Genomic DNA, 12,861 nt, shown 5'->3' with positions numbered 1-12,861 from the left:
AACGCTTGTTGTTGGTGGTGGTGGGAATGGAAGTGGAAAAGAAAAGGCAAATGTGTCCTTTGCTGTCTTGGCTCTGTAGTATTTTATTTATTTATTTATATGTCCTTAGAAGTATTAACTCTAGTTAATACTGAACAGGATAAAGTGAGTGCTTGCTTTTTACAGTGCAGAGTTGTTCCTCCTAAAATGTTCTTTTACATAATTACCTGGCAAGAGATTACTTTCTTAATACTGACAACTTGACAACATGTTTCGGTTACTCAAAATTATAGCATAGATGTGAAAAGGGAGCTTTTGAACTTCTGGGTTTACCTAATTATAGGTGTAGTGCTCTGACAAGACTCCACAATTTATAGTGGCTACTCCTTCCTAATTACTTCTTAGGCTGTCTAATTCTCAAATTAGTTCTAATGTGTCATCCTTGTTTAACTTTCCGTGTTACTGCCACTGATCATCATGCTTCTGATATCTCAGAAGAGAGTACTTGCCTTAGGTAGATGAGATTGAATGTCCTTATAGACCACACAAGACACAAGGGAGAGATCAAACTTACATGAACAGAAGCCCCAAAATAATATAAAATCTGAACTTGTCTTCTGGGCATGAAGAGTTATGATGTACATATTTATGACTTTAGAATGCAGCTGAAAGTTTTTTTATGTGAGCAATTTAAAACAAACAGATATGAAAAGAAGAGCCCAAATTTCAAGAAATTACACACACACACACACACACACACACACACACACACACACTCAATCTGACAGGTAAACAGTAGTTGCAGCAGTTATTTGCATGCTGAAGGATAACAGATCTCTCCCATGTGACCAGTCAATCAGGTTGTGTGCAGTGGCGTTGCATGGAGGGCGTCCACAAGAGCAGTTGCCCAGGGTGCAAAATTGTTAGGGCGTACAAAATTTCAACACCCGGTGGTGCCTCAAACCAGCTGTGTGCTTCCATTGCTGGGCTTCATTGCAAGCAGCTTCTCCATGTGAACCAGTAAGTAACCTCTCCAGATAACGGAACAACTCTTCTGATCAGTGCGACTCTAAACAATACGCCAGCTCAAGAGTTTGTTCAGCAGCGTCAGCTTTTGTAGCTGGAGTCAGTCGGGGCCCTGCCCTCCCAGGCCAGAGAGCAGATCTCCCAGGACGCTCAGCCAAGATGGTTATGGCTAAATCCCCAAGGCACAAAACTGATTCCAGTGGACTCTCTTTGGGTACCCACATGTTACTGGGCTACATCTGGATATTTTTATGATTAGTAATGCTACCAGGAAGGAAATGATCTGATTATGCATATATTGTACAGTTGAATTGCTAAAAGCCTCAGTATGCCCATACCTTGGTTTAACAAAATACTTGCAGATATTTTTTCGTAATAAGTGTTTTGCCCCTCATAATTGTTAAAACTAAATGATGATTATGATAATAATTTATTATTTATACCCTGCCCATCTGGCTGGGCCTCCCCAGCCACTCTGGGTGGCTCCCAACAGAATATTAAAAACACAATAAAATATTAAACGTTAAAAACTTCCCTAAACAGGGCTGCCTTTAAATGTCTTTTAAAAAGTAGGATAGTTGCTTATTTCCTTGACATCTGATGGGATGGCATTCCACAGGAAAGGCGCCAACATTGAGAAGGCCCTCTGCCTGGTCCCCTGTAACTTCACTTCTCGCTGTGAGGGAACCGCCAGAAGGCCCTTGGCGCTGGATCTCAGTGTCCGGGCTGAACTATGGGGGTGGAGATGTTTAGAGCTTTAAAGGTCAGCACCAAGACTTTGAATTGTGCTCAGAAACGTACTGGGAGCCAATGCAGGTCTCTTAGGACTGGTGTTATATGGTCCCGGCAGCCACTCCCAGTCACCAGTCTAGCTGCCGCATTCTGGATTAATTGCAGTTTCCAGGCCACCTTCAAAGATAACCCCACATAGAGCGCATGGCAGCAGTCCAAGCAGGAGATAACTACTAGAGCATGCACCACTCTGGCAAGACAGTCTGTGGGCAGGGAGGGTCTCAGCCTGCGTACCAGATGGAGCTGGTAGGCAGCTGCCCCGGACACAGAATTGACCTGCACCTCCATAGACAGCTGTGAGTCCAAAATGACTCCCAGGCTGCGCACCTGGTTCTTCAGGGGCACAGTTACCCCATTCAGGACCAGGGAGTCCGCCACACCAACCCGCCCCCTGTCCCCCAAGAACAGTACTTCTGTCATGTCAGGATTCAACCTCAATCTGTTAGCCGCCATCCATCCTCCAACCGCCTCCAATAAGTCTTATCTACTATATAGTGGTACCTCAGGTTAAGTACTTAATTCGTTCCGGAGGTCCATACTTAACCTGAAACTGTTCTTAACCTGAAGCACCACTTTAGCTAACGGGGCCTACCGCTGCTGCCGTGCCGCCGGAGCACGATTTCTGTTCTCATCCTGAAGCAAAGTTCTTAACCCCAGGTAATATTTCTGGGTTAGCGGAGTCTGTAACCTGAAGCGTATGTAACCTGAGGTACCACTGTATCTACAAACAGAATCTGAAAACGGAGAACAACAGGATTATGGGAAGTGTGTCTCTGACTACCGAATAACTCCGCCCACCCAGAATTTGAAGAGGTTTACAGCCAACTCCCTTGAGCACCTCGGGGGATACTCGTCTTTCATAACAACCACACACATGCATACAACATCGCAGCTTATAATCAAAGTCAAGATCAGTTAAATGGTTGTTAGTTGAGGGAACAATTTAATAACCGTCACTTCTTTAGCTTCTGTTCAATCTGTTTAGCACCAGCGCTTGAAACTCCTTTATTTGTATGACACCAAAGCTTGTTAAAGTAGCTGCAGATAGGAGGTGAATTGCTGTGCACTGCTGGAGCCAGGGTAAAAGCTTTGTGTATGGACAGAACCACTTTAGGCTTCACTTGAGAGCTGTCCTAATGAAATGCTCCTCTACAGTTAGACACAGAAAACTTGTGTGTCAAGCAGAAATCTGTCTCTGAACTCTCTCTAAATAGACACTTAGCTACTGTGCAATCAGATTGAACATCTAACAAAGCAAAAACTTGCTACGCTTGGGACAGCCACCTTTCCCATGTAAAGATAGCAGGCTGTGATTCATTCCCCCTATGCAAGCAAAGTAGCAAAGCACTTTGGGTCTTACACCCTCAACACCCCTTCACAAAGTTGGCAAATATCGTTCGCGTTTGTCAACAGAAACTTGGAGTTTTAGCTTCATCCTGGCAAACCACACTGCTGAACTTTTTGCAAACCACAATTCTGGTGCTACCCAACTAAATTATCCTTGTTAGGAAGACACTGAGGACAAGGATAGAGAACAGAAAACATGCTGCACATCTAGTATCGTATTACAAAAATGTATTCTCCCATGATTACGTGTATCACTGCCAATCATTTATACTTTTAACAGATGCGTATATTTCTGCAACTGTGGCTTCACAACCATAAGATGTTGAGTCTAGACTGTATACCTGTTCTTCACACCTGTTATTTCTGGCTTATTAAATCATTTGTATCAACTGCTGTTCATGTGTGTGAGAGCGAATTTGGGGGGCTACCTTTTATAAATAATGGGGGGGTGTGCTTGTGTGACCAGCTTGTTTTCCATTTAAATCCACGATGCTCTAATAAACCAACACCAACTTTCAACAGGTCTAAATATCCTATAGCTATGCTAGGATTTATTAGCGAAAAACTTAGGCGTTACAGCTAAGAAGACACATGTCAGGTTTTTAGGGTTAACAGCGAGAAATAGATGGCTATGACAGTTGAACCCCTGGAGCTACTATTGAGGAAATATATGACCTCTGGCAGCCAAAATCTAGAGTTGATATAATTAATCCAGGCATGCGGCAAAAACACCAGCAGACTTGCTTCACTTTACCATTGTTATGTACCAATAGGAATGTGTACTTTTTAAATAAAGGCATGTATTCCCCTGCCCTTTCTCCTTTCCTTCTCTTCCCCCTTTCTGCCCTATGTTCCACACTAAATGCTGAATGTCACCCAAGAGCTCTTCCTCTCTTCATATCTGTCCCCTGCCACAGCTTGGAGTTGACTTCTGATTCTTCCATAACTGGCAGGTTTTTCCTCATCGCTGCGGATGTACACATGCGCATGAGAAATGCCTCAGATGAATTCTCTATCAACAGTTTGCTTGATTTGTGGCTGCCCCAGCATGTTTTAAATAGAGCTGAAAGCTCTGGTTGTTTAGACACTGAGTGTCGCAACAATGATATGTTACTGTGGGGAATTATATTTGTGGTGTTGCGGTCCAGATTGTTATTGTGCATTCACTCATGCTATCTTGCTTTCAGCTGGATGCTCCCTTGATTGCTAATCAAGATTCCCATGTTTGCTTTATATTCTTAAAAATCTGTATTTAGCTGCTGTGCCAGAACTTTTTGCATTGCAAGAGGCATAAGAATTGATTACTGTTACCAGAAGGATTAAGATTTCTGAATAATCTAATGCTTTTATTTCAGCACTGGAAAGAATGTATTGCTTCTGCCACCAGTACTGACTTTTTTCTGAGCCTACATTGTGCTCCAACACCAGATGTAATTTTGAGCTCCGTATGCGTTAGCCAATTCAATATTCAACATATGAGTTTGCCCCTGAGATACAAAATATTCAAGATAATATTAATATTAGATTATCACATGTTTGCGCATGTGGGTTTGTTCACATGACCACAATAATTATTAGTTCTTATGGGAAACGGGAATGTATGCAGGGTCTCAGTACGTGGTAAACAGATGTTGCACATCAGTCAGAGTGAACAGAATGCAGAGCTATGGATGCAGCTTGTAGATTTTTTTCAGGGGTGAGTTAAAACTGGAACTCGGTAGCAGTCTGAACTTGCCAGTTTGAACATATTATACTTGGATTTGTCAGGTGTACCAGTTCCCAGTTTGTTTCCAGCAGGCCCAATTCACAGTGCTGATTTAAAACTTCAAAGACCTCAACATCAGGTTACCTGATGCCTTCTTTCCCCAAACGCCTCTTTGGACAGCCTGCTCCAAGTTTTCTTCACTGAATAAAGTTAGGCAGGTAGTCATTAGGAAGAGAAGCTTTTCAGCAATGGCACCCCACTTATGGAAGATCATTCCCATATATTCGTGGTATTTTCAGTGCCAAGTGAATCTTTTCCTTTACTCCAAGGGCTGGATTATATTCTTGCCTATAAACACAGTGAAATTTATGCATGCTTTCATTAGCTAACCTTCTATTTTGGGAATTAATTACTACATAAATAAAAATTAAAAACAGAAGCAAACATCTTCAAGGCAATTAGAAACAGAAATATGTGTTGTAGCGTGTCTTTATCATTGTTTTGGCAGCCTACCCAAATAGAATTGAAACACTGTGTGCCCATTTCCCCCGTAGTTGTTTTGCACAAGGTAACTCTGGAAAGCTTTTCTTTTTTTCTTTTTCTTTTGGTTCATAGTAAGAGACTTTATGCTATAACTAAAAGTAATTTAAATTACCCTCTGAAGTGGATATCAGGCCTTTCCAAAAACTAAACAGCTACCACTTGTGAATCTAGTAGATTAGGAAATGGAGGAAGCATTGACAATGAGGACTTGCAACGATTGCTTTAAGTCTAGCCCTATATTGTGTTAAGCAACTGTTCACACACAATTATACCATAGCAAATGTTGGTTTTTGTGTAATAGCTTCATTTGCACAATCATAAGTCTGTCATATTTCACAGTGCACATTTTACAGACTGATCCATTGTGCAATGCAAACAATTTACTTTTCATTGTGATTTTTAGTCCTAGATGAAATGATATTCCTAGAACATAAGTGCACATACTCTGCTCAGCTCAAAACATTATGCGCCGTTTCCCGTTTTTGCTTGTTTCATGGCATCTTGCATTTTTACTTATGAGAAATCACTTTGAGATTTATTTGTGTGGGTTTTTTTTAAAAAAAATGAATAAATTTAATAAGCAACAACAACAACATTAGGCAAGGCAGCCAGCATTGTACCCTTCTGATTACATAGTGTCCTGCCTATGGGCTATAGCTCCCCAAATGACTGTACATTGTCCATGTTGACTACAGCTGAGGGGATCTGTAGTCTGAGCAACATCTGGAAGACACCAGATTGGCTACCACTGCATGGGGTTTGAATCCAGAAATAAACCTAGGAGTGGTGCTTTTCTGTAAACCTCTGTAGAAGAGATAGCAAAAGACTTTGCACAAAATAGACTTAGCGCAAATATGCATCTTTGAAATATTCTATGTGGCCTTGGCCTTGCAGTGGGCCTTGTACCTAAAGAAGCATGCTGATATATATCGGTTTTGTTTTCTCCCACAGAGATCTTGTACTAAATGAGAAAAAAGCCTTTCTTGGAAAAGGCCTTCCATTTGAGGAAGAGCATCTCTGGTTCCAACCATAGTTGTTTGCTGCTTAGAGCTGTGCATTAGAATAAAACCTTGTACTCTAGATGAAGGGCATCGTCTTGATCAAGCAGCACAGGGTTTTCACATGCAGCGAGTGAATAAGATGAAAATATGTGCATGGGATGTATGTGGGGAGGAGAGTAAGTGTGCACTGCTTCAAACTTATAATTAGCAAAATAATATTAAGATAGCATTGTAGGCATTCTAATGCAGTAAGTGCCATAATGTACCTTTTTATCCCTTTTAGTATGTAGCATTGCAACTCACATTATCCTCCATTAGAGGGGCCCACAACACAGCTAACGCCATTCATAACATTCTGTTTGGAAATCATGTTTCTGCTTTTGATTTCTGATTCTAGCATCCAGTTCAAAGACTTTGACCGTATGCATAATTGCTTGGTCATTGCTTTAGTAGGAATAAGAACCCCCCCCTCTTATTGCTGGGCATTCAGTGTGAATATTGAGCACCCTCTTTGATTATTGAACCCACAGCCCTTCATCTCCACAAGGAAGTATTCTCCTTCCTGGTCACAGTGCATAATGGGCTCATTCACATGTAACACTAAGCCAAACCATGGCTTATTGTGAACAAGCAAACTTGTGAGCTTCCGGATAAGAGATTGTGGCTGCTTTGATTCTCCCTGGTTGTTCTGCTGCCGTTCTGCAGTGAGCTACACTACACTATGGCTTAGTTTAGCATGTTATCCCAACCTGATAATGTGCTTTATTTCTCCCAAACAAACTATAAACCACAAGACAAATCTTAGTAACAGCTCCTAGCTTGTCTGCAAAGAACTAAGCACTGAGCCTTAGTTCAGACAACTGAGCAAGATGCACAAGATTCCTATGTTCCTGTAGCTCATGCACACATTTCCTGCAAGAACTATAGCTTTCTCACTTATACACTTTTTTACTTTCCTGCCAATACTAAATCCTTCCACTTTCATATTCATTGACAAGGTTTTTCCATCGTGTCTGTGTATATCACTTCAGGGATTATCATTCATTTTACCAGAGCTCAAGTTTTCAGTTTTCAGGCAGTGGGAGCTATAAGTCATATTCTTCTGTAACTGGGATGTAAAATGTTATATTCTTTAATAATAATATTATATAATAATAATATTTTATTCTTTCGTCCATGTAGAAAGTTACATTTGTTACTCAAAAGTTATATTCTAATTCAACAAAACTAGCGACTTCCTGCTCACCCAACAGCGATGTTTATAACCCAAATTACACACAATGTAAAATGGTATGTTCAAAACAGGCAGTGGTATATGGCAACATAAAGCTTGGGTTTTCTATGTTTATTGAATCCTGCCAATGATCTTTTGCTCCCAGTGTGTTATAAGACTATTTTGGGTATCCCACAGGCAGTGAAAAGATGTTTGTTTTGAAAACGGTTGAAAGTTTCTCATCACTTTCAGTATTTACTTGCATTTTTTCTTCCAAACTTCCAGGCTTATTACCATTCTTTAGATTGTAAAGCAGAAAACCTCAAACCATTTGTATTTTTCTGTGTGAATCAGCTGCATGACACTAGGGGGTGCTGTTGGGCATAGCTTTGTTGAAATTTGCTATTACTGCAAGCCATGCTACTAGATATAAGCAGTGATAACAGAAATGTAATAATAACTTATGTTTTATATGTGCGTTTACATTCAAACTTGAGTAGGTATCGCCAAAAGTAAAAACAGATGATGTGTCCAGGAGATTTAATTCTCAAAATCCCAACTGGTTTGCAGTCAGAAAGTTAATGTTAATGTTATCACTTGTCATCTAGTACTGCATGAGCTCTATAAAAGATTCTTGGATGATCCAAAAACCAAGCACACACAAAAGAAAGCCCTTGCATAAAGCAAAAGTAAGAAACAGGGTACAAAAAACCGATTCTGCAGAAGTTTGCTCTGAATATCAGGACCAGGAATAATGTAAAGGCAAGCAATAGGGTGGCTAGGACAATACAAATGTTAAAATTTGGCAGTTCACTCACAAAATGAGTGAATCTGTGTATCTGAAGAAGTGTCCATGCACACGAAAGCTCATACCAAGAACTAACTTAGTTGGTCTTTAAGGTGCTACTGGAAGGGAATTTTTTTGTTTGTTTGTTTTGAAAATGAGTGAAGCGCATGCACCAGGTCATTGATTAATAAAAAAAATACCTACTGGAGCCTTATTTCTGCAATGAAAATAGGGACGTCCTATTCCATCACCATCACAATTTTATTTATACCCACCCATCTGACTGGGTTGCCCCAGGCACTCTGGGCAGCTTCCAACATATATAAAAATATAACACATTAAACATAAAAAACTTCCCTTGACAGGGCTGCCTTCAAATGTCTTCTAAAGGTTGTATAGTACTTATAGCCTAGATTTGGGAGTAGCATAACTCCATATTCTCCAACATTTCTCTGACAAAAATAGGGACCTCCTAGTGAACATTCCAGGATCAGATCAGAAACCAAGATGGCTTCTGTAAATGTGGGACTGTCCCTGGAAAGCAGGGACACTTGGAGGGTCTGGAGCAGGGGTCGGCAACCTAAGGCCCATGGGCCACAAGCTGCCCACGGGGGTCGTTTAACCAGCCCAGGAGCCGCCCACGAACCAAGCCGCCCGCTCAGCAAGTCCCCACGTGCTGCACTAAACTGGCGCAGCATAGGGACTCACTTCCGCGGCACCAGATATTGCGTCTGCGCAGACGCCGGAAATCGTGGGTGTTCATGCTCATGCATGCGTGTGATCCAGCCCACAGAGGGATCTCTGCTGAAGTGAACCGGCTCAGGCAACGTGAACCTTGCTGCCCCCTGGTCTGGAGCCTTGGTGGTATAATAGTTACCATATGTTCCGCCGTATTAGGTGACTGGGCATATAAGATAACCCCCCCAACTTTTGCTGTTAAATTATAGAGTTTGGCCGCCCGCCGCCAGGGGCAGAGTGTGCACCCCTCCGCTGCCTCTGCCGTCGCAGCAGCAGAAGCCCGAAGTAAGGTGTTTGGTTGGTGGAACGAAACCGAAACCCGCCACCCAGAGGGAGGGAGGTCCGGCCCGGCTCCCTCCCTCACCTGTGGGGATGCCCAGCTCCTTGGAGCCCTGGCTGAAGCCACACACCACCTTGCCATGGCAGGCTCTTCATGGCGCCCACAAGCTGAGTGAAGCCCCACGCAGCCACTGCGGAGGCTGGATCCGGCTCCTACGACGGCAGCAGCAGGCGGGCGAGTGAGCGCCATGCTCGGAAGGACTTTCTGTGGTGAGGAGAGAGCGGCAGCCAACGAACACGCGCTGTACTGGTACGGAAGAGGTGGGGCCATGAGCTGCGTCACAGGAGGCTGCGTCCCCTTCCGTGGGGAGGGAGGAGGAGCAACGGCAGAAGGGGCGCCTCTGCTCACTGGCTCCCTCTCCTCCTTCCCAACAGGTGGCTCCACATATACCTGGCGTATAAGATGACCCCCGACTTTTGGGGTGATTTTCCTGGGTTAAAAAGTCGTCTGATACGGCAGAACATACGGTAATTTGGAAAAGAATTACCGTATTTTTTTGCTCTATAAGACTCACTTTTTGCCTCCTAAAAAGTAAGGGGAAATGTGTGTGCGTCTTATGGAGCGAATGCAGGCTGCGCAGCTATCACAGAAGCCAGAACAGCAAGAGGGATTGCTGCTTTCGCTGCACAGTGCTCTCTCTTGCTGTTCTGGCTTCTGAGATTCAGAATATTTTTTTTCTTGTTTTCCTCCTCCAAAAACTAGGTGCGTCTTGTGGTCTGGTGCGTCTTATAGAGCGAAAAATACGGTACATATATGCCCTCTATACACAACAGTCTTAAGAGTTTCCAGAAATTATGAACAAAAGTAAATAAGAAGCTCTTTCATTTTAGCACATCATAACTATGATTTCAAGTGGGTCTGCCTTGACTAATGTTGAAGACCACTCAAAGACTTTTGAAAGCAACAAATGCTGTAGAAGTGTCAATGTCTCAAATTAGCCATATATGATTAAATACATGTTTGATAAAGATTGGCTTTTTTAAATTTATCATAGTGTATTACAATCCTGGAGGTATGTGGTAGTATTTTTGACACTGGAAACATAATGAGCTGCCTATAAATGTAGTGAAAGCCAGGGCACTCACAATTTCAGCAGCCAATGTTTTAGAAAATGAGATTTTTTTCTGTTGAATTTTGTTAGCTTGTCAGTTTCCACAACCCTGCTAATAACTGAAAGTTATACTGAAAGTTATTACACTGTCTACTGAGAATAACTACGACAGAGTAACCTGAATAACTAGAAAAGTGAGACAATAAGTAGCAACTCAACGAGCTGAATATTTGCTCCTATCCACTCTGTGTGTGACACAGAGCACTCTAACCAAGCTGATAAAGTAGACTTAAGCATGCAATTTATCTTTGGACACACGGGGTGGTATTCAAGTAAGTTTTACCCAGAACGGACTCATTAAAATTAATGGACCTAACTTAGCAATGTAAATTAATTTCAGTGGGTCTATTCTAAGTACAACGTGGCTGAATACCACCCATGACCTGTTCTTTCAGAGCTAACCAATATTCTAAAAGATAAACATGTGCTTAAGAATGTTTTATATTGTGTGTGCAGTGGACATCCATTTCCCAGCTGGGCAAGCTGCTGCTGTATACAGTGGTACCTCGGGTTAAGAACTTAATTCGTTCTGGAGGTCCGTTCTTGACCTGAGGTACCACTTTAGCTAATGGGGCCTCCCGCTGCTGCGCCATTTCTGTTCTCATCCTGAAGCAAAGTTTTTAACCTGAGATACTATTTCTGGGTTAGCAGAATCTGTAACCTGAAGCGTCTGTAACCTAAAGCGTCTGTAACGCAAGGTACCACTGCATCAAGTTTGTGTGTGAGTGCATATTTCAAATGTCTCTCGGTGCTAGGCGCTTAATAAACAGTGTAAATACATCATGCTCAATAGTTGTAGTATCAGCATGTTTGCACTAATATTGGTTTAGTTTATGGAAAAGTTTATGGAAAAATTATAGAATTATATGGTCATGTGACACACAGAAAATACACAGATAAGATGTTGTTAAATGGAATCATTTATATGTACCAACAGTGGAAGTTGTTCCATTTGGGTGAACAATGCAGTGCCCCACCAACCTCAATTTGCCCTCAGCCAACACCTGCCAACCTTCTTACTTAAAACCAGTTCATTGGGTTGCCCTCTGTCTGCTTTCCCCTCCTTAGTTGCCCTTTACAAAACTTAGCAGGAAGGAGGATGTCAGGAGTCCAGATTCCCAGCTTGATAACACAGTAAGTGTAGCTAATTAAAAAGGAGGATTTATTGCAAAAACAAACAGATAGCTCCAGACGGCTCTAACAAACTCTCTGGCATCATTATTCAAGATGATCCTTCTGAAGACTGCTTCCGGCGTCTCCAGCAGATATTGAACTTACGACCCTTACATCTCGTTTTGCTTCCTATCTAGAAGCCCTCCCATTCGCCGACCCCACCAACTTATTGAATCAGCTCCAACCTTTTCTTGTTCTGAGAGGCTGCTTCTGAGTTTCTTCACTCCTGATTGTGCTTCCGGCAAGCTATGGCTGTGTTCTAGCCTGCTCTCAGCTACTGCCTTATCAGCCAGCCCGTCAAGGTCAGGAAGAGCCAAAGTCTGCAGCTGCCGGCTCTCACCTGCCTGACTCACATCAAAGCCTCCCTGTTCCTGGCTGCTTTCTGCAGTTGGCTGCAAACCTTCACTTGGAGCTGGCTCATTCCTGACAGAAGATGAGACAGAACCATCTTCTACTGCCTGACATTGTCTCTAGCTCCCCCTGCTGCTCTTCTCCCAACAAGGTGTACCAGTGGTTAAGATCGCTCCAGAAGGGTTTCAACAAAGTCATTGGACATATAGCAACAGCTATCAACCATCATGGCTAAATGGTAGCTTAGGGACTGTGCCACTAAGTGTTAGTTGCTGTGGGAGCAACACAACAGTGAGAAGAAGGCTAATTTGTTTGTTTGTTCTATCCTGCCTCTCATCCATGGAATTCCAGGAAATGTACATACGAGTTTGCAAGGTGTTGTTCATACAGAAAAATGGCAATGCCATCTGGTTTCTCATTACCCTCAACACTCTCAGTTGGCACATTGCTAAAAATTATTCTGCCAGCCCTATTATTGCAAGTTCTTTAAAAGCAGAAGTTGGAGATGCTGTCACAGTGATGGAAATATGCAGAGCCGAGCCATCAAATCCATTCTGATAGAGCACCCCTAATTGTGCTTTTAATTATGTGCTCTCTAGAGCAGAGCAGCAAAGTTAAGGCAACATACGGTAGTTGATCAAATTTAGATAAAATGGCGAACAGCCATAGAAGTGGATTGTACTCAAATTGATCAAAACTCAGTAGGAAAGAGCGATGCAGAATAATTCCAGAACCTCCACATCTTTTTATCATCT

General features: G+C 42.4%; 1 protein-coding gene across 1 annotated transcript in view; it reads left to right on the top strand.

Moving 5' to 3' along the window:
* Positions 1 to 12,166, top strand: part of LOC310752343 (uncharacterized protein) — a gene marked incomplete at its 5' end in the record, with an annotated part of 109,658 nt that extends 97,492 nt beyond the window's left edge. Inside the window, one exon of the mRNA XM_083592452.1 lies at positions 11,893 to 12,166. Within this exon, the coding sequence (XP_083448578.1) occupies positions 11,893 to 11,928 (36 nt within the window). The 3' untranslated portion in view covers positions 11,929 to 12,166. The remainder of the gene's footprint in view (positions 1 to 11,892) is intronic.
* Between the last annotated feature and the right edge of the window lie 695 nt (positions 12,167 to 12,861).

Source organism: Podarcis filfolensis (assembly GCF_964270895.1).
Source record: "Podarcis filfolensis genome assembly, chromosome: 17".
Taxonomy (NCBI): Eukaryota; Metazoa; Chordata; class Lepidosauria; order Squamata; family Lacertidae; genus Podarcis; species Podarcis filfolensis.
Note: the sequence above shows the minus strand (reverse complement) of the source record. Positions and strands in the feature narration are given on the sequence as shown.